The sequence below is a fragment of the Gopherus flavomarginatus genome, chromosome 11 (assembly GCF_025201925.1).
Source record: "Gopherus flavomarginatus isolate rGopFla2 chromosome 11, rGopFla2.mat.asm, whole genome shotgun sequence".
Classification (NCBI taxonomy): Eukaryota; Metazoa; Chordata; order Testudines; family Testudinidae; genus Gopherus; species Gopherus flavomarginatus.
In genome coordinates this window covers 19738791-19765744 of record NC_066627.1, presented here as the reverse complement: position 1 = coordinate 19765744, position 26954 = coordinate 19738791, and the positions used below count along the sequence as shown (strand labels likewise).

The 26954-nt window shown below is 49.2% G+C and overlaps 3 protein-coding genes across 3 annotated transcripts; 2 read left to right on the top strand and 1 right to left on the bottom strand.

Moving 5' to 3' along the window:
• Positions 1-454: 454 nt before the first annotated feature.
• LOC127030969 (olfactory receptor 11A1-like) lies at positions 455-26814 on the top strand. The gene is made up of 2 exons (XM_050917648.1): positions 455-629; positions 25845-26814. Exon 2 carries the CDS (start codon positions 25846-25848, stop codon positions 26812-26814), a length of 969 nt encoding a protein of 322 aa, XP_050773605.1. The 5' UTR covers positions 455-629; position 25845.
• On the top strand, positions 2139-3107 carry LOC127030971 (olfactory receptor 11A1-like). The gene has a single exon (XM_050917651.1). The coding sequence runs from the start codon at positions 2139-2141 to the stop codon at positions 3105-3107; it is 969 nt and encodes a 322-aa protein (XP_050773608.1).
• LOC127030970 (olfactory receptor 1020-like) lies at positions 15280-16248 on the bottom strand. The gene has a single exon (XM_050917650.1). The coding sequence runs from the start codon at positions 16246-16248 to the stop codon at positions 15280-15282; it is 969 nt and encodes a 322-aa protein (XP_050773607.1).
• Positions 26815-26954: the final 140 nt, after the last annotated feature.

Genomic DNA, 26954 nt, shown 5'->3' with positions numbered 1-26954 from the left:
AATGATCAGTGGTTGACAGCGTAAGGGAAAATCCAGTGTTATCCAAGGCCACGTAGGCCCAGGCCTCATGTCAAGTGGCCAGGGCCGGCTAGATGAGCAACAGGGGGCGGGGGCACAGAGGAGGCAGTGGAAAGTACCTAACAGTCCTCGACTGAATAAAAATTTTGTCATATCCCTTACTGTCAACATGCATAGAACAGATAAGCAATAACAGGAAAAGCCTAATGTGGAAGAAATTTACTCTTGCTCCAATCAGCTTTAGCCTTGCAATGTTTTGTAACCAGTTACTAAGAAAATGATGTATGTAACTTGCATATTAAGATTGTGGTTTTAAGCTTTATAAGGCTGTCTATAACCAGCTTCGAGGAGGCTCTTTTCCTTAACAGTTCTCCCCTGCACGCTTGTAATCAATAAAAAGGCCTCAGGCTGATCTGATTAAAAACACAACATGTGGATTGATTTTTCCACATCATTTGGTGCCTTGAATCGGATTAGATGAAGACCCCTGAGACCCCAAGGACCGTGGACCATTCCCCACCAGATCCCGGGCCTCTCGAAAAGATAAGAGACCTTTTGAAATCCCTATAGTGGGTTTCTGGTGGAGGACTGTCTGTAGGCTCGGGATTTGGGTGAGTCAGATGCTCTATTCGAACTTTGCTGCCAGCCATGCCTGATGCCTTTGGGTTCTGGTTCCCCGGGAAGAGTCACTAGAAGTGACTAGGTAGGTTATAAAGGAAGACTTCTGGTTTGGTGTGTCAGAAGGAAAGTTCAGGTCGACAGACCGGTGTGAGTGAGGGTCTCAGGAAGATGCCCCGAGTACTCTGTGAAGGCCCTGGGCCTTGTGACCAGAGATATCTTGAACGCAAGCCCTGAGACCACGCCTTAGGGGTCAATAAAAGACCCAGACCAGGATCAGGTGTCCTCTGCATGGCAGTAATTCATAGTTAATAGTAATAGCTGGTAAGTCATTATCAGCAGTTTCTGTGTGTCTGGACCAGTCACTACTGCACTATGAACGTGAGGAGTCTGTGTGTGCATCTGCCCCGAGGGTGGTTTGATTTATGTCCTGGTTACAGCCAGGGGCAGAGTCACTTTCCAGTCTGTGCTGTGGGTCAGTGTCACTCCTTCATCACAGGCACTGCCATAGCCCCACATCCCTCCTGCCCTTCCCAGGGGGCAGCTTGTGTGTGTGATCCTGGCCCCCATCGCAGCACGGGTAGGGGCTACAGAAGGCAAGTAACCGAACATCAGCTCCCAGTGCAGTGCTGAGGGCAGCGGGCTGACGCCATCCTTGGCTGTATAAACAGGGGAGCAGAGAAGAGAAGCAGAAAGGAATTTTCACCCCTTTAGAGAGCACTGGTGCCACCGACGCTGGAATGCCATGTGTAGGGCTGGGGGCACAGTGTAAAATGTACATTGAAAGATTTTGGAGGGTGCAGAAAAAAGTCACACAAATGATGTGAGGGCTGAAGGAAATACCATGCAGTGGGAGACTTAAAGAGCTGGGGCTGTTTGGTGTATCAAGGAGCAGGGCCGGCTCTAGCAATTTCGTCACCCCAAGCACGGCGGCATGCCGCAGGGGGCGATCTGCCTCTCGCCGGTCCTGCCGCTCCGGTGGACCTCCCACAGGCATTTCTGCGGACTGTCAGCTGGTCCCGCGGCTCCGATCAAGCTGCAGCAGGCTTGTCTGCGGGAGGTCCACTGGAGCCGCCTGCCGCCCTCCCAGCAACCGGCAGAGCGCCCCCCGCAGCGTGCCGCCCCAAGTACGCGCTTGGCGCGCTGTGGCCTGGAGCTGGCCCTGTCAAGGAGAATTGACTTGAGTAGAGGTCTCAGCACCTTCGTGGGGAGAAACAACTGGTTACCAAAGGGCTCTTTCATCGCCCAGGGACAGGCACAGTTAGAGCCAAGGGCTGGGTGCTAGACCCAGACGCACATCACAGGACCCAGGCAGTGTGAGTGCCGCTGAAAATCAGCTCGTGTGTCACCTTTGGCACTCGTGCCATAGGTTTCCTACCCCTGATATAATCCCAACTCTCCATTTGCAGTGGAAACTCTTAGGGGATCAAATGACGGAAATTGATCCAATTTCCTGGTACAGCCAAATCTTTCGATGTGCGTTACTTTTTCACTGTCACAGGATGCAGCTCATGGAGAAAGAAGAAGGGGAAAATCAAACGTCTGTCACGGAATTCATCCTCCTGGGATTTGGGGATCTCCCTGAGCTGCAGCTCCTTCTCTTCCTGCTGTTCCTAGTTATCTACATTGCAACCGTGGCTGGGAACATCCTCATCGTGGCGCTAGTTGTGGCTGATCAGCATCTTTACAGTCCCATGTACTTCTTCCTGGGGAACTTGTCCTGCTTGGAGACCTGCTACACTTCCATCATCCTCCCCAGGATGCTGGCCAGTCTCCTGACTGGAGACAGAACCATTTCTGTGGAGGGCTGCATCACACAACTGGTTTTATTTGGTTCTCTGGTAACTACAGAGTGTTATCTCCTGACAGTGATGTCTTATGATCGGTATTTAGCCATATGCAAACCGCTGCACTATGGAGCCCTTATGAATGGCAGGCTGTGCCTCCAGCTAGCAACTGGGTCTTGGATAAGTGGATTTCTAGCTTGTACATTATTCATGTGTCTTATGCCACAGTTAATTTTCTGCGGCCCTAATGAAATGGACCATTTCTTTTGTGATTTTATGCCACTGATTCAACTCTCCTGCAGCGACATCAGCCAGATCACACCAATTATTTATATATTTTCCTTTCTAGATATAGTTTCTCCTTTTCTATTAACCCTGACATCCTACATGTGTATCATTGTGACCATCCTGCAAATCCCGTCCACCACCGGGAGGCAAAAGGCCTTTTCCACCTGCTCCTCTCACCTCATTGTGGTGGCACTTTTCTATGGGACCATCATGATTGTCTACATGCTACCGAAATCCGGCACCCTGAAAGCCCTGAACAAAGTGTTCTCTGTCTGCTACACAGTCCTGACTCCCCTGGCCAATCCGCTCATCTACAGCCTGAGAAACAGAGAGGTCAAGGAGGCTTTGATAAACATTGCGAGGAGAGCTGTAACCCTTACAAAGAATCCAAACTAGTTGAATGAAATAAGTCTCAATCCATTAGGTTTCTGTTGTCAAAGCAGCACGGCCAAGTGGCCCTGATACAAAAGTGCTGTATGAATGACATACTTGTGCATATACATATTTATAAAGAATAGAGGTAGCTGAAAATATATTTCAGGGGGAGGGGCTGGCAGATAATGGGGAAAATGAAAACGTCTTGTTTTTTGGTGGGCGGAATTTAAAAACTTTCATCTGGAAACTGGAAAAATAATTGGCTGCAGTGTTTTCAGTTTTCTGGCAAAAAATAAAATCAACATCTGTGAGGGATGGAGACATTTTCCATGAAAAAACTGTTTAATCAAAATTCAATTTCTCTTGGAATTTGCTGTTACTGAAAAGTTGTCACCAGCTCTGATAAATAGTAAGTGAACAGACTGGGAGTGGGGGGCTGGCGCTCAAGAATCTGTATTGTTCATGGGCTTTGTATGACCAATATGAGTTGCTGTTGCACACTGCAGGCTGCCATCCTTTGTTCAGCTCTGTATGTGGAGTCCTTAACAAGCCCCATCTCTATCGCACTATAGACTCCCTGCCAATGTTCAAGGTTTATGGTTTATTACTAGCGTGTAGGTGCACTGCTCAGTCCTGGGCTGTTTCCAGAGAGGGGAGAGGAATGGTCTGTGCCCCAGGAGATCACTGTGGTTTTCACTGTGCTCTTTTCTACTCAGCTGAGCAGGAGTCAGGAGAGAGAGAGGGGTCCCTGGACTCACCCCTGCCCCCCTTCTCTCCACCTTGCAAGAGTCATGCTTCCCTGTTAACCCATTCTTCCTGAGGGGAGGGGAGCTGGGAGGTTCATAGCTTTTAAGGTGAAAAAAGTCGATTCTGGTCATTTTAGTCTGATCTCCTGCTCAGCAGAGGCCAGAACAAGCCAGCCGGGATTGCTCCCTTAGAGTCAGTGTCCTGGGGGGTGGTGAAGATCTTCTTTGGGGGAGCTCAATAGAACTGCCAGGCCCTGCTTTCGCTGTCTCTACCCTGGCCTGGTACAGAGATGATGCCCCAGCGAGGGGAAATGGGGCCTTCCCCCTGCTCACCCCACATCAGTGTCCTCTGGGGCTGGGCCCAGCTCCCTGCTCCAGCGCATTGGCTCTCATCACTCACAAATTTGCTCTGGTGGCTCCTCTGAGTGAATGGGGGCTGAGCTGCCCGACCACCTCAAGGGGAAAAGCAAGGGGAGGACTAGGGAGGGGAAAGTTCCTCAGCCCAGCACACAGTGAAGGTGGGCCCCAGGGACAGGAGCAGCTGAAGAACGGAGGGGGGAATTGTTGCAGTCAGGAGTTGGGGGCATTTGGGCTGATGTGTAGGGTAGATGGACCTGCGTATTGGGGGCTGCAGAAGGGCCCAGGGGGGAGTATGGGTTGTGGGGCAGTGAGGGGTGGGGCTGGGGTGAAGACAGATGGAGGTTTGGGGGTTGGAAGTGGTTTGAGGATGGTGGTGGTGGAGGTGTAGGAGGTTTAAAGAAGTGGGTTTATTGAACTAGCACTATACAACGGGAACCATTTCACCCAGGTCACAGCAAAAGAGCTTTCCAGCAAGTAGGAAGAGGAAGAAGAAGAAGATACGAAAGGGGGATATGACATCATGATGGTACCTCACTCTCCCTACAACACCACACCTGGAAACACCTGAGGGACAAAGACTGAACTGGGGGAAGTGCTTGACTCAGGCTAAAGGGATTTTTAGCCTGTGACTGGAACACCTGGGAATTCCAAGCTGTAAGCAAATGCAGCTTGCCCCTTAAGACTCTGCTGCCTGCTTGTATCATCTCTTAGGGCACGTCTACACTGGCAAAGTTACAGCACCGACAATTACAGCGCTGCTCAGAAAGCGCTGAAGGGAAACCACTGTTGTGTGTTCACACGGTCAGCTGCCAGCACAATAGAGCATTCACACTTGTGGCAGTTGCAGCGGTATTTGGAGTGGTGCACTCTGGGCAGCTATCCCACAGAGCACCTCTTTCTCTTCTGCCACTAAGACTTGTGGGAAGGCGGAGGGGGTCCTGGGGCATCCTGGGTCCAGTCCTAAAGCCCCGTGATGCATTGCTTTGCATCCCAGAAATCCCTGTGCCTCCGTCTGCATTTGGTGCCATCTTTCAACAGTTTGTGTACCGTGCACCTTGCCTCTTCAGGCTGCAGGGATGGATCCCGAATTGTTGACCAGTATGGTCAGTACGCTGTTCGCGCTGACCAACACACCACGAGTGGCAGTGGAGTTATTCCTTAAACTACAAAGGCAAAAGGTGTGTCAGATTCCCTCCCCACTCTGAACTCTGGGGTAGAAATGTGGGGACCCGCATGAAAGACCCCCTAAGCTTATTTCTACCAGCTTAGGTTAAAAACTTCCTCAAGGCACAAGTCCTTCCTTGTCTTTGGATGAGTACTGCTGCCACCACCAAGTGAGTTAGACAAAAATTCAGGAAAAGAACCACATGGAGTTCCTGTTTCCCCAAAATATCCCCCAAAGCCCCTTCACCCCCGTTCCTGGGGAGGTTTGAGAGTAACCAAGGTGAGCACAGACCAGAACTTTGGGTTTTTAGGACACTAAAAACGGATTCTTAAAAAACAGAACTTTATTATGAAGAAAAAGCAAAAGAAGTACTTCTGTAAAATCAGGATGGAAGGTAATTTACAGGGTAATCAGATTCAAAACACAGAGGATTTCCCCTCTAAGCAAAACTTTAAAGTTACTAAAAACAGGGATAAGCCTCCCTCTTAGCACAAGGAAAATTCACAAGCTAAAACAAAAGATAATCTAACGCATTTCCTTGCTATTACTTACTATTTCTGCAATATTGGATGCTTAGTTCAGATATGGCTTAGGGAGATGTATTTTCCCTGCCCTGTTTCCTCACTGACCTGGAGAGAACACACAAAGAGACCAAAAAAACCAGCCTTCCCGCACAGATCTGAAAGCATCTTCTCCCCTTATTGGTCCTTTTGGTCAGATGTCAACTAGGTTATCTGAGCTTCTTAACCCTTTACAGGTAAAGGAGGGATTTCATGCTACCTGTAGCTATATGTTTATGACAAGGTGCAAGATATTGATCTTGCCACACACAGTAGCTACGACATGCGATTGCTTGTGGCATTCACGGAGGTGCTGACCACCGTGGCACACCACTTTTAGGCTTCGGAAACAAGCAGTAAGTGGTGGGATCACATCCTTGTGCAGATGTGGGATGATGGGCAGTGGCTTCAGAACTTTTTACGGGCCTGGGACTGGAGGTGCTGTGGCTGTTTGAGTGGTTGGCATGGAATCTGGATCCACTACCTCTGTCTGGGCCTCTGGTAACCCAGACGGGGCGTCTGTGGACGGTTCAGGAACAGGAATGGGTCTGGAAGCTTGCCTGGTTTGGCTACGTGTAACCATTTCCACTCTCTTGGCCTGCCTCACCTGGTTGGCCAAGTCTTCCCCCAGTAGCATGGGGATAGGATAATTGTCATAGACTGCAAAAGTCCACATTCCTGACCAGCCTTTGTACTGGACAGGCAGTTGAGCTGTAGGCAAGTCTACAGCTTGTGACATGAAGGGGTAAATTGTAACTTTGGCCTTTGGGTTGATGAATTTGGGGTCAACGAAGGATTGGTGGATAGCTGACACTTGTGCCCCCGTGTCTCTCCACGCAGTAACCTTCTTTCCGCCCATTCTCAAATTTTCCCTTCGCTCCAAGGGTATTTGAGAGGCATCCGGGCCTGGGGATCTTTGGTGTGATGGTGGTGTAATGAATTGCACTCGCATGGTGTTCTTGGGACAGTTGGCCTTGATATGTCCCAGTTCATTACACTTAAAGCATCTTCCATCTCCCAGATTTGGACCTTAGCGTCCAAAATATGGGGGTTAGCATGAAAACCTCCAAGCTTAGTTACCAGCTTGGACCTGGTACTTGCTGCCACCACCCAAAAAAGTAGAGTGTTTTGGGGCACTCTGGTCCCCCTGAAAAACCTTCCCTGGGGACCCCAAGACCCAAATCCCTTGAGTCTCACAACAAAGGGAAATAATCCTTTTCCCTTCCCCCCTCCAGGTGCTCCTGGAGAGATACACAGACACAAGCTCTGTGAAACTACACAGAGTGACCCCCCCTCTCTGTTCCCAGTCCTGGAAACAAAAAGTACTTTCCTCTTCACCCAGAGGGAATGCAAAATCAGGCTAGCAAATCCAACACACAGATCTCCCCGGATTTCTTCCTCCCACCAATTCCCTGGTGAGTACAGACTCAATTTCCCTGAAGTAAAGAAAAACTCCAACAGGTCTTAAAAGAAAGCTTTATATAAAAAGAAAGAAAAATATATACAAATGGTCTCTCTGTATTAAGATGATACAATACAGGGTCGATTGCTTAAAAGAATATTGAATAAACAGCCTTATTCAAAAAGAATACAAATCAAAGCACTCCAGCACTTATATTCATGCAAATATCAAAGAAAAGAAACCATATAACTTACTAGCTGATCTCTTTGTCCTTACACTTAGAAACAGAAGACTAGAAAGTAGAAACTACTTCTCCAAAGCTCAGAGAAAGCAGGCAGGCAGACAAAAGACTCAGACACTCAATTCCCTCCACCCAAAGTTGAAAAAATCCGGTTTCCTGATTGGTCCTCTGGTCAGGTGCTTCAGGTGAAAGAGACATTAACCTTAGCTATCTGTTTATGACATGAGGAAAGCCACATTCATGGGACTGTGTGATGAGCTCACCCTGCACAAGGACACGAGAATGAGAGCTGCCCTGTCATTGGAGAAGCAGGTGGCAATTGCACTGTGGAAGCTGGCTACTCCAAACTGCTACCGATTGGTTGCTAATCAGTTTGGAGTGGGAAAGTCGACCATGGGATTCGTGTTGATGGAAGTGTGCAAGGCCATTAATCGCATCCTGCTCCAAAAGACTGTGACTCCAGGCACCGTGCATGAAATTGTGGATGGCTTTGCACAAATGGGCTTCCCTAACTGGTGGGACGGTGGCACACATATTCCAATTTTGACACCAGACCACCTAGCCACCAAGTACATTAATTGCAAGGGGTATTTCTTAATGGTTCTCCAGGTGCTTGTGGATCACTGTGGGCAATTCACAGACATTAATGTAGGCTGGTCCAGAAAAGTACATGACGTACGCATCCTTCGGAACACTGGCCTGTTCAGGAAGCTGCAAGCTTGGACTTTCTTCCTTGACTGGAAGACCACCGTAGGGGAGGTCGAAATGCTCATTGTGATCCTGGGAGACCCTGCCTACCCCTTACTGCCATGGCTTATGAAACCATACATGGGGCAACTTGACAGCAGCAAGGAGCAGTTCAACAACAGGCTGAGCAAGTGCAGAATGACTGTTGAGTTTTGGCCGTTTAAAAGCCTGCTGGCATTGCCTCTGTGGGAAGCTGGACCTGGCCAATGACCACATTCTTATGCTTATAGCCGCATGCTGTATGCTTCATAATATTTGGAAAGGAAGGATGAAAGCTTCACTCAGGGCTGGACCACAGAGGCTCAGCGCCTAGAGGCTGAATTGAAGAGCCAGAGACCAGGGCTATTATAAGGCCATAATGTGGGGCCATAAGGGTCAGGGATACCTTGGGGCAGCAATTTAAAGCTGAAAGCTACTAATATTTGTTGCTATGCTCAGGAGTGCAGTGCTTGTAATGCCAGGAGGTGCTTGGTGCACATGATGCAAGAAGGGGGTTTAACATAAATGTATGTTGCTTTGCAGGGCTCTTTTTGCTTTCAATTAATAGAATAAAGCTTGCTTTCAAACCAACATAGTTCTTTTATTAAAAAACAACCACCAGAGGAGAGAGTCAAACGAAAAAATACATCAGGGGGACGTGGGGAGGGAAGGTCCCAGGAGGATGGCTAAAGATTTGTGTATGTCCAAGGATCACATCCAACATTCTCTTTTGGAGTACAATGCAGTGGGTACTATACTTCAGCAGGACCAAACTGCAGAGGGATGGGTGTTGAGTGCAGTGGGTAGTGGGAGTCCACAGTGCTGGACTTTGAGGGGGAGGACTGAAGCCAGAAGGCTGATAAGAGTTTTTTGGCTTTGTCTGTGGGGTGCATGGGAAAGAGTTTTGCGACAGCAGCTGCAAAGGAGGGTAGGCATAGAGCTGCTTGGTTTGAAGAGCTATTATTGTCTGGAGCGTGTCCACTTGGTACTCCATAACATATAAGAGCCACTCCATGGCTTCATTCTGGCACACCGCATTCTCCTTTTGGTCCTTCTTCTCGCTGTCCCACCACTTCCCCAGTTCCTGTTTCTTGGCTTCATAACCCCACACAGAAAGTTCTCCTTAGCTCTTCTCGGCTGATTTCTAATTCTGCCCAGCCATTCCACAGCTGATAACAAAGAAGGAGGCTGTGCTCCCAAGGTCCTCTCTGTGAAGGTTAAATGCATAATTTTACAGAAGCAGTATTGTTTGCAACACACAGACACTGATTCAGTGCTTTAAAACACAGCCAGTACTCACACACCTGTCACTAACTGGTTGACCCTAGGCAAGCAAACATGAGGCACAAGACCCCCAAAAAGGTGAGTCGCAGGGGCAGGGTAAATCACTCTTCCTGGACCCTGCTCTACACTGGGCGTGTGGCTCTTGGCGATCCAGCATTGTGGGGTGGGCCTAATAATCATTCTTGTCCCCACACTTTCCACAGGAGGTGATCATTATGGAAGATCTCTCACTGCTGAGGGTGAGCAGGGAATCAAGGGAGGGTCTTCTCCAAGCCTGTGGCTTCCTCCCTGGCCCCTATGTGGCTCACTGGTGTGCAGCAATGGTCATCCCCGTGATGGCACAGTGGTGTGGGAAAGTTACCGTTAATGGGGCAAGAAACAAATGAACTCTGCTGATGAACCTGCAGCAGCAGATTGCCCAGTATCTCCATGAGTTTCCTGGAGATCTCTGAAGGAGAATCCTGTGATGTGAGGGAGTCAATCAACAGCCTGTTCCGCCGCTCAGACTAGGCTTGCGGTGGGAGACAAGCCTGCTTTCTGCAACCTGCCTGCCCTCCTACCCCAACAACTCACTTCAGCGATTCCCCAAATCAGATCCACTTACCAGGGGCCTCCTCTCCTGTTTGTGCTTTGCCAAGCTCTGACTGGCTAGCCTCCTCTTGGGCAGAAAAGAACTCCTGGCTGCATGCATCTCTGGCCTCCGAGTCATCCTCTGCCTCTGGGTCCCCCTGCCCCTCCTCCTCCACATTCTCGTCCAAGATTTCCTCCTTCTGGCTGGGTCCACTCTTGACCGGCACACGAGCCAATGAAGGATCCACAGGGGCCTTCACAGTGGAGGTGGGGTTGCCACTGAGTATCACGTCCAGCTCTTTGTAGAACCAGCAGCTCGTGGGCGCAGCACCAGAGCGGTGGTTTGCTGCCCTTGCCTTGTAGTAGGCATTCCACAGCTCCTTCACATTGACCCTGCACTGCAATGTGTCCCGGTCATGGCCCTTTTCTATGATGCATCCTGAAATCTGTCCATAGGTATCATAATTCCTACAGCTGGAGCCTGCTGTGACTGCACAGCCTCCTCTCCCCAAATGCTGATGGGGTCCGGTAGCTCAGCATTGCTCCAAGCGGGGGATTGCCTGGTGCGTGGAGCCGTTGTGGCCACATGGAAAGATGCACTGAGATCACTGCACACATCACCGAGCAAACAGGAAGGAGACTTTCAAATTTCCAAAGGAATTTATGGGTTGGGGCTGATGGCTGGTCACCGGAGGGCAGGGCAGTAGAGTTCAAACCGTTGACCAGAGAGGTGAGAACAGGCTTCATGGAACACCTCCCGGAGGCCAATCATAGTGCTGTAATTGCCACAATGTCTACACTGGCACCACAGCACCATAGCCCCAGCAGAGAAAGCTCTACGCCTCTTGTCGGGGTGTTTTTTTTTAAAGTGCTACAACTGCACAGTTTCTGTGCACTAAGTGGCTTGGCAGTGTGTACACCTAGGGAGTTACAGTGCAGAAAGCTGCTTTACTGCTGTCAAAAACAGGTGGTTAAGGGTTTATGTCTCTTTTACCTGTAAAGGGTTAAGAAGATCAGTGAACCTGGCTGACATCTGACCAGAGGACCAATGGGGGGACAAGATACTTTCAAATCTTGGTGAAGGGAAGTCTTTGTTTGTGCTGTTTTTTTTCCTTGTGCTGGCCACACTACCTATGCAGCTTATTGACTGGAATGCTGCAGCTCAGGCTGCTTCCTCAGGGCTGCTTGGTTAACACAGACTTTCTAACTATCTATGCCCAAAGAGTTAGAAAGTAAAAAAAACAATTCACTTGCAAATGCCTTTTGCTGGTTTCTGCTGACTCACAGCTTGCACCTCCTTTTTAACAAAGACCTTTCTTAAAAAACTTAACACCTCTGCTCTCAGGCTGCTATCCGAACAGCCAGAAAGGAGAGAAAAAAAAACTCACTGGCTTTTGCTTTTAAACTCACTCCTCTTAGGCTGTATCCAAGCATTTAGAAAGGAGAGAAAAAAAATCCTACTGGCTTTTGCTTTTACATCACACCGCTGCACACCATGTCAAGGTATTTTTCCCACTGTGAACTTTAGCGCCTACAAGTGGGGACCTGCATGTACTCTTCTAAGCTTAATTGCTAGCTTAGATCTGATAGCGCTGCCACCAACCAGAAATTCCAGTGTCTGGTACACTCCCTGTCCCCCAAAACCTTCCCTTGGAAACCCAAGACCCAAACCCCTTGGGTCTTAAAACAAGGAGAAATAAACCATTCTCCCTCCTTTCCCCCTCCCAGACTTTCCCCCTCCCTGGGTTACCCTGAGAGATTACTGTGACCCAAACTTCTTGGAACCTAAAACAGAGAGGAATTAACCTTCCCCCGCCCTCCTTTCCCCTACTAATCCCTGGTGAGTTCAGACCCAATCCCCTTGGGTCTTAAACAAGGGGAAAAAATCAATCAGGTTCTTAAAAGAGAAAGCTTTTAATTAAAGAAAGAAAAAAGTAAAAATTATCTCTGTAAAATCAAGATGGAAAATGTTTACAGGGTCTTCAGCTTATATAGACTAGAGGGACTCCCTCCCCCCTAGCCTAGGATACAAGTTACAGCAAACAGAGGTAAAATATCCTTCCAGCAAAATACACATTCACAAGTTAAAAAACCAAACATAAGCCTAATTTGCCTTTTCTAGCTAATACTTACTATTTTAAACATGAGAGACTGTTTCAGAAAGATTAGAGAAAGATCTGGTTGCACGTCTGGTCCCTCTTATCCCCAAGAGAGAACAAAAAAAACCCCAGCACAAACAAAGACTTCCCTCCACCAAGATTTGAAAGTATCTTGTCCCTCCATTGGTTCTCTGGTCAGGTGTCAGCCAGGTTCACTGAGCTTCTTAATCCTTTACAAGTAAAAGAGACATTAACCCTTAACCATCTGTTTATGACAACTGCGCAGAAACTTTCCAGTGTAGACAGGGCCTAAGGGTGAGAATCTGCTATTCATATCCAATCTATTTAGTATATTACACTTACATTGTGTTTTTTGGGGTTATTTGTTAGCTAGAGTTTGTGATAATAAGCCATAAAGCTAGTGTCTCTGTTCAGTCCATGCCTTTTAGTGTGTAGCAGAGTTATGAATTTACATTCCCAGGTTCATCTTTGGACAGGGTTGTGCAAGTTTCTGTGGTGGGGCGACAACTCACTGCTGTGGTGCCACCTGCTGGGTGTCTCAGGAATTAGCTTTTTCCAGTCCAGAGTGCCCTGTGCAGGCTGGTGTCTCACCTGCCACTGGCCCCGTGTCCCTCCCGGATCCAGGTGCCCTTTACCCTAGGGTTCCACCCCAGAAGTACCCCACAATTTGGATCTCCTCATCCAGGGTAAAACCCCCACCCAAGGGAACCCCCACCGTTCTATCCCCATCTTGCCTCAGTGGCTTCTGCCAGTCATCATCTAGCCCCTGCTCACTGGGCAAACTTCCTGTGCCTTCCTTTTGCCATGGCCCTCCCACAGTCTGTTTGTGGCTTAGCCCTTACTTCAGGGCTAGTTGGGGCCCCCAAGTCTCCTGAGGGCACTGCCTCCTTATATGCCTGGGCTCTTTACAGGCTCAACAACTTAGTGGCCCCCCGTTACCCTCACAGGGGGTGCGTTTTCTGAGTGGGGCCTCCTTGCTCCATCCCAGTAGGGACACTCCTTCTTGTAGTGTCCTGGTTGCCCACAGGTGAAACAGTTCTTAGATCCAGGCCCTGGCCTCCTGCCCTTGGTACCTGGTCTCCCATATGGTCCGGGTGACCGCTCCAGCAGCAGCAGGAACAACCCCCTCTGCTGCTTGGCAAGCTGTGTCATCCAGGCCTTCCAATAAAAGTCCACCATCATTATCTCCACCTTCCATTCCTCAATGCTCAGATTTGGGCAATAGTTCCACAGACCTTGCCCTGCCCCTTGTGTAAGGGATGGACCAGCTATGCCCGGCATTCTCCACCACTTGTGGTGGGATGCCGACTCACTGCTGCGGTGCCTCCTTCTGGTTGTCTCAGGAATTAGCTCTTTCCAGCCTGGAGTGCCCTCTGCAGGCTAGTGTCTCACCTGCCGCTGGCCCCGTGTCCCTCCTGGACCCCGGTGCCCTTTACCCTGGGGTTCTGCCCCAGCAATACCCTACAATTTGTGTCTTCCCACTCACGGGAACCCCCCACCCCTCTATCCCCATCTTGCCTCAGTGCCTACTGCCAGTCATCATCTAGCCCCCGCTCACTAGGGCAGACTTCAGTCTGTAAATCACTCATCATCAGCTGGGGAGGTTGGACCAACTGCCGTTGCCTATTCCCAGGCTACACTTCTGTAGCCCCAGTACCTTTCCTGGCCTTTAGCAAGGCTTGCATCCTGGGGCTTTGCTAGGCTGGAGCTCCCCAGCTCCCTCTGCCCTTCCCCAGCACTGCTCCACCTTAGGTACCCTGCTCAGCTCCCAGGCAGCCAGGCCCTCCACTCTCAGAAAGAAGAGAGATACTGTGTTGTCAGTCTCTGGCCCTCAGCCCTGTTATAGGGCCATCCGTGGCCTGATTGAAGTGTGGCCCCACCTGAGGTTGCTTCCTCTAGTCAGCCTAGCTTTTCCCCCACTCCAGCCCTATTCCAGGTCTGTTTTAAGCCCTTCAGGGCATGAGTGGGGTGACCACCCCACTACCGTTTCCTTTCAGGCTGAGGACTGAGAGGTCAGATGTAGAGTGATCATTTTGTGACATGTGCCATTTAAAAAATTGCAGTCTACACTCAGTGGGGATCACAACCTGAAAGAAATCTTTCCTGAATCCCCACTGCTGGCTTTCAAGCAATCCCTTCACTTCTCCAACTTCATCATCAGAGCCAGCTCTCCACAGACCGGAACCCACCGACTCAAAGTGATGCCAGACCCGGCCAGAGCAACAGCTGCAAAAGCAGAAGCCATGTCTCCAGTGCTACAATGATCAACACCCACCAGAACACACCTGTCAAGATCTATGGATCCTACGGAAGCCTATCATAACATGTGGTGCACTAAATGTTCCAATAACAATTATGTGGGTGAAACTAGACAATCACTGTGCTCTCAAATGAACTCACTGAAAAACGATAAAAGACAAAAACATGCCATCACCTGATGTGAACACTTTATTCAAAGTGATCACTTGATATCATCCCTTTCAATATGTTCTAACTAGTTAATCTAAACAATCTGTTCCATCTTGTATCTAGCTGTGACACTCTGAGTATGTTCCCCAGACCTGAAGAAGAGCTCTTCTGAGTAAGCTTGAAAGCTTGTGTCTTTCACCAGTAGAAGATGGTCCATTAAAAGATATTACCTCACCTGTCTTGTCTCTGTAACATCTGACGATAAACACAATTACAACAACAGTGTGTGGCATTTTTTTTGACAGTTTCCATCTGAAGGTTTTCAAATGTCAGTTGCCAAAAAGCAAAACATTTCCATTTTTGAGGTTTCAGTTGTTTTGATGAAAAGTCAAAATCTTCTGTCCCCCCCTGCCAAAATTCCAACCATCTGTCTCTCTCTCTTATGTTTGTGTTTGTGTTTGTTTGTGTGTGAGAGAGAAAGAGAGAAAGAAAGGGGTGTGTGTGTGTGTGCACAAACCTCTCTTGTATACCGCATTGCTGTATCCGGGCTCACTTAGACCCTCCTTCTTTCACAGTAAGACCCAGACTGACTGATCTTCATTTAATTTAACTAGTCTGAATTCTTTGTAAGGGTCACAATTCTCCTCACAGCATTTCTCAGGGCCTTCTTGACCTCCGTATTTCTCAGGCTGTAGATGAGCGGATTAGCCAGGGGAGTCAGGACAGTGTAGCAGACAGAGAACACTTTGTTCAGAGCTCTCATGGTGCTGGATTTCGGTAGCATGTAGACAATCATGATGGTCCCATAGAAAAGTGCCACCACAATGAGGTGAGAGGAGCAGGTGGAAAAGGCCTTTTGCCTCCCGCTGGTGGACGGGATTCGCAGGATGGTTGCAATGATACAAATGTAGGATGTCAGGGTTAGTAGAAAAGGGGAAACTGCATCTAGGAAGGTAAATATATAAATAATCAGTGTGATCTGGCTTGTGTCACTGCAGGAGAGTTGAATCAGTGGGGTAAAATCACAAAAGAAATGGTCAATTTCATTGGGGCCGCAGAAAATTAGTTGTGACATAACGCATGTGACTATTGTACAAATTAGAAATCCACTTATCCAAGACCCAGCTGCTAGCTGAATGCACAGCCTGCCGTTCATACAGGTTCCATAGTGCAGTGGTTTGCATATGGCTAAATACCGATCATAAGACATGGCTGCCAGGAAAGAGCACTCTGTTGTTACCAGAGAACCAAAGAAATGAAATTGTGTGATGCAGCCCTCCACAGAAATGGTTCTGTCCCCAGTCAGGAGACTGGCCAGCACCCTGGGCAGGATGGTGGAGCTGTAGCAGGTCTCCAGACAGGACAAGTTCCCCAGGAAGAAGTACATGGGGTTGTGAAGGTGCCGATGAGTCACAACTAGCACAATGATGACGATGTTCCCAGCCATGGTTGCGATGTAGATCACTAGAAAACCCAGGAAGAGAAGGGTCTGCAGTTCAGGGAGATCCCCGAACCCCAGGAGGATGAATTCTGTGATGGTTGTTTGATTTTCCCCTTCTCCTTTCTCCATGAGCTGCATCCTGTGATAGTGAAAGTATAATGAGCATTGAAAGATTTGGCTGTACCATGAAATGGGGTTGATTTCCATCATTTGATCCCCTAAGAGATCCCACTGCAAAAGGAGAGCTGGGTTTATATTCTCTCACACCAGAGAAACTGCTTCACTTCCACCCCAAGGAGCTGCCACCCAGTTAATTTACCACTCTTCTGCCCCACACCGCAATGTTTTTCATTCACAGATTTTTAGATTGAAGAGCAAAAGGGACCATTGGATCTTCCAGGCTGAGCCCCTATGTAATAAAAGCCACAGAATTTCCTCACTTACCCTGCGCTGATCTCAATAACTTGTGTTTGACTGAGACAGACCTTCCAGAAAGGCAGCCAGTCCTGATCTGGAGATAGCAGGAGACGAAAATCCACCTCTTCCCCTGATAGTTTTTTCCAATGGATAATCACCCTCTGTCAGAGTTCCCTCCCCACTCTGAAATCTGGGTTACAGATGTGGGAACCCACATGAAATTCCCCCTAAGCTTATATTCCATCAATTTAGGTTAAAAACTTCCCCAAGGCAGAAATTCCTTTCCTTGTCCATGGACGGGATTGTTACCACCACCAAGTGATTTAAATAGACATTCAGGGAGGTGTCACTTGGAGCCCAAAATATCCCTCCAAAATATCCCCTCAAGCCCCTTCACCCCCTTTCCTGGGGAGGCTTTAGAATAATATACCAACCAATTGGTTACAATGGGAGCACAAACCAAATCCCTGTTTTTTAGGAAACTGAAAATTGATCAGGTTCTTAAAAGAAGAATTTTATTGAAAAAAAAGTAAAAGAATCACACCTGCAAAATCAGGATGGAGGATAACTTTAGCAGGATATATAAAAAGATTTAAAACACACAGGATTCCACTCTGACTTTGCTTCTCCAAAACAGGAATAAAATTACCTCTTAGCATAGGGAAAATTCACAAGCTAAAGCAAAAGATAATCTAAAGCATTTCCTTGCTTTACTTACAATTTTTGTAATCTTAGATGCTCATTTTAGGTATGTTTTTAGGAGATGTTTTCTCGTGCCCTGGTCTCTCTCTCTCTGAGAGGGAACAAACAGAAAGAGCACAAACAAAACCTCCCCCCACCCAGATTTGAAAGTATAGAACAGCGGTTGACAACCTTTCAGAAGTGGTGTACTGAGTCTTCATTTATTCATTCTCTTTCTTTAAGACTATAATGTATAACTAAACTATTGTTTCAGAGTAGTAGCCGTGTCAGTCTGTTGTTAGTCTCTAAGGTGCCACAAGTCCTCCTAAACTATTGTTGTATGTAAAATAAATAAGGTTTTTAAAATGTTTAAGAAGCTTCATTTAAAATTAAATTAAAATGCAGAGCCCCTAGGACCAGTGGCCAGGACCCGGGCAGTGTGAGTGCCACTGAAAATCAGCTTGTGTTCCACCTTCAGCATGCGTGCCATAGGTTGCCTACCCCTGGTATAGAATCATAGAATATCAGAGTTGGAAGGGACCTCAGGGGGTCATCTAGACCAACCCACTGCTGAAAGCAGGACCAATCCCCAACTAAATCATTCCAGCCAGGGCATTGTCAAGCCTGACCTTAAAAACCTCTAAGGAAGGAAATTCCACCACTTCCCTAGGTAACCCATTCCAGTGCTTCACCACTCTCCTAGTGAAATAGTGTGTCCTAATATCCAGCCTAGACTTCCCCCACTGCAACTTGAGACCATTGGTCCTTGTTCTGTATCTCCTTGTGTCTTCTTTTCCCATTGGCCCTTCTGGTCAGGTGCTAATTAGGTTAATTCAACTGATTAACCTCTTACAGGCAAGGGAATTCTGTACCTCTGGCCAGGAGGGATTTATGTTACTGCATACATAAGGGCTATTACCCTTCCCTTTCTATTTACGACACCCTCACGTAGAAAAATAAACAAAGCCTACTCCTTATTTCCCATTGAAACGTGCCTGCCTTTAGCTTCCAGCACTTGGCTCTGGCTAGGCCTGTCCTTGGGCGATGAAAGAGCCCTTTGGTAACTAGGGTTTTCTCCCCATGAAGGCACCATGATGCTGTAATCAAGTCACTTCTACTTCATACGCTGAACAGACTCAGCTCTTTAAGTGTCTCACTGGAGAGTATTCCTCCAGCCCTCACATCACTTGTGTGGCTTTTTTCTGCACCCTCCAAAATCTTTGAATGTCCATTTTACACTGTGCCCCCAGCCCTGCACACGGTATTCCACCAGGGATCTGTGCAGAGGTGAAACCCCTTCCCTTGTCCTGTTCTCTGCTATCCTCTTTACACAGCCAAGGATGGCATCAGCCCGTGTCCCACCCCACCGCACGGGGAGCTGATGTTGGGTTTCTCGCCCTCTGTAGCCCCTACCCATGCTGTGATGAGGGCCAGGGTCACACACACGAGCTGCTCCGGGAAGGGCAGGATGGAGATGATGCCATGGCAGTGCCTGCGATGGGGGAGTGATGCTGACCCACAGAACAGACGGAAAAGTGACTCTGCCTCTAGCTGTGACCAGGGCATAAATCAAACCACCTTCGGGGCAGATGCACACACAGACTCTTCTCGTTCATAGCGCAGTAGTGACTGGTCCAGACACACTGAAACTGCTGATAATGAATGACCAGTTATTACTGTTAACTATGAATTACTGGCCGTCAATCGCTGATTGTTGTGTTGTGGCAGTGCCAGGGGATTGGGTCCTTACTGCGCTGGGCGCTGTGTAAATACGCAACAATTAGTAACAATTCCCATAGGTTAGTCGGCCCGAGGGCTCTGGGTGGAACTGGAGGCAGAGTCTGTGCCATATCCCAAATGCCACAGGGACCCCCTAATTCGCCCTACCAGCTGCTCTCTCACTGCAGCGGTAACCAGGGCCTGGGGTGGGAGATACTGGGGTACAAATGGAAAGTCTGCCTGTGCCCGGTACTCACCCGCACCTGTTACAGCAGTGTCCAAGTTTCTTGCAATCTCTAATATGTTGATTTTCACACAATTCCTGTGACACCACATTAGGAGCTTGGGTGCTTCTGAAAATCCCATTATGTGCCTAAATGCCTTTCAAAATATGATCCAAAGTGACTTACCCAAGGTCGCCCAGCAAAGCTGAGGCTGAGCAGAGAAGAGACCCCAGGTCTCCTGTCACAGGCTGGAGCCCTAACTGCCATCAGCCCCATGGTCTGGAGAAAATGAAAGTAGAGCAGTTAGTGCTCGGGCAAAGGCTGTGACACAGAAATAGGGAGCACTGCTTCCTGATCTGTAAGGATTCTTGTCTCCATTCCGTGCATTTCTAACGTACACCCCTTTCCTGGAGGGAGGTCAGTAACACCCACAAAGTGCTGATACCCTCTCCGCTCCCATGGAAAGCCATGGAGGGGACGATCAGCAGGAGACATGAAACATCTTAGCACTGGGCTGGGAAGGTGCATCAGAATCTGCCCCCCAGGAAAGGATGGAGAGGCAGCTGAGAACCTGAAGGGCAAGGTCCCTGAGGAAACAACGAGCTGCCAGGGAGACAGAGGGCAAGACAGAGGGGACAGCTAGCCAGAGGGCAAGAGGGTGGAGGGAGCACAGACAGAGGGATGTGTAGGGGCTGAGATGAGAGCTGGGTCTCCTTTCTGATCCATCAGTGTCTCTAGCTGCAAACCGCAAAGAACCGACTCTGAAGTCCTTCCTCCGGCAGAACTCTCAGTGTGTGAGGACACTGCCTGAGGAGGTGTCTCAGACAAAGGCGTAAGAACCTGAAGATCTGTCCCACGGCTAGTGACACTCACCTTCAATCCTCAGCATGCAGCAGTGTGCTCTCTATGGGCAGGCACTGGGGCTGGTGTCAGTCAGCCTTCGTGTCTCAGTTCCTGGGCAGACCCCTGCCTGTGGCTGCTGGGACAGGCGCCTCTCGCTGCCCAGGGTGATTGCTGGCATCGCACAGACAGTTAGTGCCTCCTGCTCTTGGCTTTTGCCGGGTTTATCAGCAAAAGCAGCTGCCCCCTGGGCCTCACTACTGCTGTTGGGATCTCCCTTGGGACTGCTGCCGGCGATGCTCTAGGTTCCCTGCAGAGGGGAGCTGATGTTAAGACAGTGTTATAGCAAAGTGGGGGCAGTTGGCATCCTAATCCCCAAGGAAAGCTCCTGTGTTCCCATGTGCCATATGTGCGTTGTGGGCCCAAGCGAATGGGAAATTAACTTCAGTCCCTTTAATGATCAGATTGAACTCCTATATACCACTTTCCAGCTGTGGATCTCAAAGCACGTGGCAAAGGGTGGCAAGTGTCCTCATCCCCATTTCACAGGCGAGACAACTGGGCACTGAGAAGGAAGGCAATTCCCAAAGGTAACCGAGCCTTGGTGCAACTAGAAATACTGTGAGCCAGCCACCAACTTAAGCATCAAGGCAACGATCCCATAGGGGAGATGTAGATTCCATGCACATTGAGCAGCACCCATCTTCATCTCTAGCTAGGCCCTGATGTTCTCTGGTCACTTGGATCCATCCCTAGCTAGGCCCTGTGTTATTTGGATGCCCAGGTCAATCCCTAGCTAGGCCCTGACATGCTCTGACCACCCAGATCCATCTCTAGCTAGGTCCTGATGTGCTCTGGCCGCCCGGGTCCATCCCTAGCTAGGCTCTGACGTGCTCTGACCACCCAGATCCATCTCTAGCTAGGCCTTGATGTGCTCTGGTCACCCGGATCCATCCCTAGCTAGGCCCTGACTTGCTCTAACCACCCAGATCCATCTGTAACTAGGCCCTGACGTGCTCTGGTCGCCCAGATCCATACCTAGCTAGGCTCTGACGTGCTTTGACCACTCAGATCCATCTCTAGCTAGGCCCTGATGTGCTCTGGCCGCCCGGGTCCATCCCTAGCTAGGCCCTGACATCTGGGTGGAGGTTCAGTCTGTCTATAACTGGAGTGCTTATCATGCCACCAAAGCTTTCGGTGCCCACGTGACGGCCGACCATACAGTGGCATTGCTTGGTAAACCCCCTTCAGCATTTATTGGTCGTCCATCCTAACAATATGTCTGTACCAAGAAAGCTACCAAAACCGAAATGGTGCCGATGGAGGCAGTTGCTGGGTTTGGCTACAAACATTCTCATTGCTGATTTTGTCCTGCCACGTCCTATGGAGCAGCTGACGGAGACAACGAGAATCAAAACCCATCACTCTGCCACTCCTCAGCCTGCCCTCGGAGCCCAGGTTTCATGGTCCTACAGGAGAGTTGGTGTAAGCGCGGCTCTATAGATCTGGAGCTATGCCAGAAGCTGGATGTCATAACGTCCCCACGGATGTCACTGAGTCGCCCGGAACACGGCAGCAGCTGCTGATGTATGAGAGAGCGTCCACATCTTTTGAACATCCTCCCACCCCATCTCTGATGACAGCTGCTCCCTGCTTAATGTCCGGTCCACACAGCTTAATAGTGAGCTGCTTGTGATCTGGAACTGGAGGCTGCTTGGTGGTAACAGTGATGGAGTTTACTTTTATCCAGACACCCTGAGGCAGCTCCACCCTGTTCTGGGTATGGGGCTTATTGGCCCCCTCTGGCTGGCTCAGAATGGCCTGAACTGAAAGCTCAAAGCAGAACTTCAGACCCCCTGAAATTGGTGCTATGAAGTCAGATGGAAAACGCTTCCACTGGCAATGATCTGAGCTGCTCTGCTGTAGAAGACATTGGGGCCAGACTCTGAGTTCAGCTGCCCAGCCCCCCCGTATCATTCTGCAGTTACCCCATCGTCACTTGGATTGACACTCTCATCACGTTCGTTATTCCAGGTTAAAATGCTATCAGCCGGTCAAATTTCAACACAGCCCAACCAATCCAGCGTGTCTGGACAGACTCATGTGTAGACAATAAGGCTGTATGGGAGATTAACTTTCAATAGGACTGGGATTTTAAAGAGATTTGGGTGTCTATTTCCCTTAACCTGGAGGCTCTCACAGTTCATTGATAATGAGGGCTGCAGTGGCCGCAGGGCCTGGGTGAGACTGCTGTCTAGACTTGTCCTTTTGGGGCAGGGCATGGGGTGCTCAGACACCCCTGAAGTGTGAGGAGAGCAGCACATGTCCCATTGTCTCTCAGCCAGCATGTTTGGGTTCAATTGCTGAGGTTTTTAAAAATTTAAAAATATCATTATGTTTTTTAATTTTATGCTCTTAAATGATGTTTTATATTCTTTTAATTGATTTTAATTAATATTTATTTAATACTCTAGCCAGCTCCCTCCAGCCAAAGCAAGTGCCACTGTAGGGTGGAGGGATACCTCAGTGGTTTGAGCATTGGCCTGCTACACCCTAGGTTATGAGTTCAATCCTTGAAGGAGCCACTGTAGGGATCTGGGGCAAAAATCAGTACTTGGTCCTGCTAGTGCAGGCAGGGGGCTGGACTGAATGACCTTCAAGATCCCTTTCAGTTCTAGGAGATAGGATATCTCCTTCATTATTCTTTTTTTTTAAGTGATGGGGGTGACTTCAGAAGGACACCGGGGGTGCCTGGCTGGGCCCAGTAACTGCACAGCAAGCAGAAATGCTCAGAATATTGTCACCAGAACAATTGCTCATCTGACTTCCTGGCCCCAGTTTCAGAGGGGACAGGGCCCTGTTCAGTCCATTCTGGACCAGCCAGATGGTGCCAAGCAGGGCCCATGCTGGGGATGGTGTGAAGCTGCCAAACTGTGGCTAGACTGCGGCATCGGACCCTCTGTGGCTCACCTGGCCTGTGCGCTGGAGCAGAGGAAGCCACAAAACCATGGAGCAAGTGGTGATTCTCCCCACTCTGGGCAACCAGCAAGGAGCAGCCCCTGTAAGTTTCAGGTCGCATGAACTTTACCTGCTTGGGGTAACGCTGCAGAGACCTGCCGGAGTCTGACGCCAGGCAGACAAACATCGCACTATCAACCTGTGGAACTCATTGCCAGGGGATGTTGTGAAGCCCAAAAGAATAACAGGGTTGAAATAAGGACAAGATAAGTTCATGGAGGACAAGTCCATCAATGGCTATTAGCCAAGAGGGTCAGAGACACAACCCCAGGCTCTAGGTGTCCCTGAACTTCTGACTGCCAGGAGCTGGGATTGGATTGCAGTGGACAGATCACTCGACAGTCGCCCTGTTCTGTTCATTCCCTCTGAAGCACCTGGCATTGGCCACTGTTGGAAGACAGGACACTGAGCTAGATGGAGCTTTGGTCTGACCCCATATGGCCTTTCTTATGATGTTACATTGTTAAAACATGTAACAAAGCAACAACTCCCCTCTGCAGGGAACCCAGAACATCGCAGGCAGCAGTCACAAGGGAGATCCCAACAGCAGTAGTGAGGCCCAGAGGGCAGCTGCTTTCTCTGATAAACCCGGCAAGAGCCAAGAGCAGGAGGCACTAAGAGTGTGTGCGATGCCAGCAATCACTCTAGGCAGCGAGAGGCGCCTGTCCCAGCAGCCACAGGCAGGAGTCTGCCCACGAACTGAGACACGAAGGCTGACTGACACCAGCCCCAGTGCCTGCCCATGGACAGCATGCTGCTGCATGCTGAGGATTGAAGGTGAGTGTCACTAGCCTTGGGGCAGATCTTCAGGTCCTTACGCCTACGCAGCCATTGGTCTGAGACACCCCCTCAGGCAGTGTCCTCACATGCTGGGAGCTCTACTGGAGGAAGGACTTCAGTGTCGGGCCTTTGCGATTTGCAGCTAGAGACATTGATGGATCAGAAAGGAGACCCAGCTCTCATCTCAGCCTTTACACATCCCTCTGTCTGTCCTCCCCACACCTTCTTGCCCTCTGGCTGGCTATTCCCTCACTCGTGTGGACACCTCATTGTTTGCTCAGGGACCTTCAGGTTCTCAGTTGCTTTTCAGCTGCCTCTCCAGCCTTTTCTGGGAGGCTGATTGCGATGCACCTTCCCAGTCCAGTGCTGAGATATTTCGTGTCTCTTGCTGAGCGTCTCTTCCATGGCTTTCCACGTGGGAGCAGAGAGGCTCTCAGCATTTTATGAGTGTTACTGATCTCCCCACAGGAAAGGGGGGTATGCATGAAATAGAGACTGGAATCCTTACAGATCAAGAAGCAGCGCTCCTTATTTCTGTGTCACAGCCTTTGCCTGAGCACTGACTGCTCTTCCTTCATTTTCTCCAGAGCGCAGGTTACATGGCAGTTAGGGACCCAGCCTGTGACAGGAGACCTGGGGACTCTTCTCTGCTCAGCCTCAGCCTTGCTGGGCGACCTTGGCTAAGTCACTTTGGATCATATTTTGAAAGGTTTTTAGGCACATAGTGGGATTTTCAGAAGCACTCAAGCTCCCATTGTTAAGTCACAGGAGTGGCGTGAAGATCAAAACATTAGAGATTATGAGGAGCTCAGACACTGCAGTAACGGGGGCGGATGAGTACAGGGCACAGGCAGACTTTCCATTCTCCCCCAGTATCTCCCACCCCAGGCCCTGATACCACTGCAGTGAGAGTGTTGGGAAGGGCTGAGTTAGGGGGTCCCTGTGGCAGCTGGGATAAGGCACAGACTCTACCTGCAGTTCCACCCAGCGCCCTCAGGCCAACTAGCAGGTGGGAATTGTTATTAATTGTTGGGTGGTTACACAGCACCCAGCGCCATAAGGACCCGATCCCCTGGCACTGCCACAACACAAACAAACAGTGATTGACAGCCAGTAATTCATAGTTAACAGTAATAGCTGGTCATTCATTATCAGCAGTTTCTGTGTCTCTGGACCAGTCACTACTGCGCTATGAACGAGAAGAGTCTGTGTGTGCATCTGCCCTGAGGGTGGTTTGATTTGTGGCCTGGTCATGGCTGGGGGCAGAGTCACTTTCCCATTTGTGTTGTGGGTCAGCGTCACTCCCTCATCGCAGGCACTGCCATGGCTCCACCTCCCTCCTGCCCTTTCTGGGGGGCAGCTTGTTTGTGTGACCCTGGCCCCCATCACAGCATGGGTAGGGGCTACAGAGGGCCAGAGACCCAGCATCAGCTCCCCGTGTATTGTAGTGGGACACGGGTTGATATTGTCCTTGGCTGTATAAAGAGGGGAGTAGAGAACAAGACCAGGGAGGGGGTTTCACCTCTGCAGAAATCCCTGGTGACACCAATGCTGGAATACAGTGTGCAGGGCTGGGGGCACAGTGTAAAATGGATTTGGAGAGATTGGTGAGGGTGCAGAATAGAGCCACAAAACTGATCTGCGGGCTGGAGGAAATATCAGACTTAAAGAGCTGGGCCTGTTCGGTCTGTCAAGGAGAAGTGACTTGAGTAGAGGTCTCAGCACCTTTGTGGGGAGAAACCACTGGTTACCAAAGGGCTCTTTCATCGCCCAGGGACAGGCACAGTTAGAGCAAGGGCTGGGTGCTAGACCCAGACACATGTCAATGGGAAATAAGGCACAGTCTGTTGCCAGTGCGGGGATTATCCATCGGAACAAACCACCAAGGGAAGTGGTGGACTCTCCAGCTCCTGAAACAGTTTCTCTAGTGTGAGAGAATATAAACCCAACTCTCTGTTTGCAGTGGGAACTCTTAGGGGATCAAATGATGGAAATTGACCCAGTTTCCTGGTACAGCCAAATCTTTTGATGCTCGTTACTTTTTCACTGTTACAGGATGCAGCTCATGGAGAAAGGAGAAGGGGAAAATCAAACGTCAGTCACGGAATTCATCCTCCAGGGATTTGGGGATCTCCCCGAGCTGCAAACCCTTCTCTTCCTGCTGTTCCTAGTTATCTACATTGCAACCATGGCTGGGAACATCCTTATCATGATGCTAGTTATGGCTGATCAGCACCTTCACAGCCCCATGTACTTCTTCCTGGGGAACTTGTCCTGCTTGGAAACCTGCTACACCTCCACCATCCTGCCCAGGGTGCTGGCCAGTCTCCTGACTGGGGACAGAACCATTTCTGTGGAGGGCTGCATCACACAATTGGTTTTATTTGGTTCTCTGGTAACTACAGAGTGTTATCTCCTGACAGTGATGTCTTATGATCGGTATTTAGCCATATGCAAACCACTGCACTATGGAGCCCTTATGAATGGCAGGCTGTGCCTCCAGCTAGCAGCTGGGTCTTGGATAAGTGGATTTCTAGCTTGTACATTATTCATGTGTCTTATGCCACAGTTAATTTTCTGTGGTCCTAATGAAATTGACCATTTCTTTTGTGATTTCACCCTATTGATTCAACTCTCCTGCAGTGACACAAGCCAGATCACACTGATTATTCATATATTTACCTTCCTAGATGCAGTTTCCCCTTTTCTATTAACCCTGACATCCTACGTGTGTATCATTGTGACCATCCTTCGAATTCCTTCCACCAGAGGGAGGCAAAAGGCCTTTTCCACCTGCTCCTCTCACCTCATTGTGGTGGCACTTTTCTATGGGACCATCATGATTGTCTACATGCTACCAAAATCCAGCACCCTGAGAGCCCTGAACAAAGTGTTCTCTGTCTGCTATACAGTCCTGACTCCCCTGGCCAATCCGCTCATCTACAGCCTGAGAAACAGAGAGGTCAAGGAGGCTTTGATAAACATTGCGAGGAGAGCTGTAACCCTTACAAAGAATCCAAACTAGTTGAATGAAATGAGGATGAATCTATTAGGTTTCTGTTGTCAAAGCAGCACGGCCAAGTGGCCCGGATACAAAAGTGCTGTATGAACGACATACTCGTGCATATACATATTTATAAAGAAAAGAGATGTTTGAAAATATAT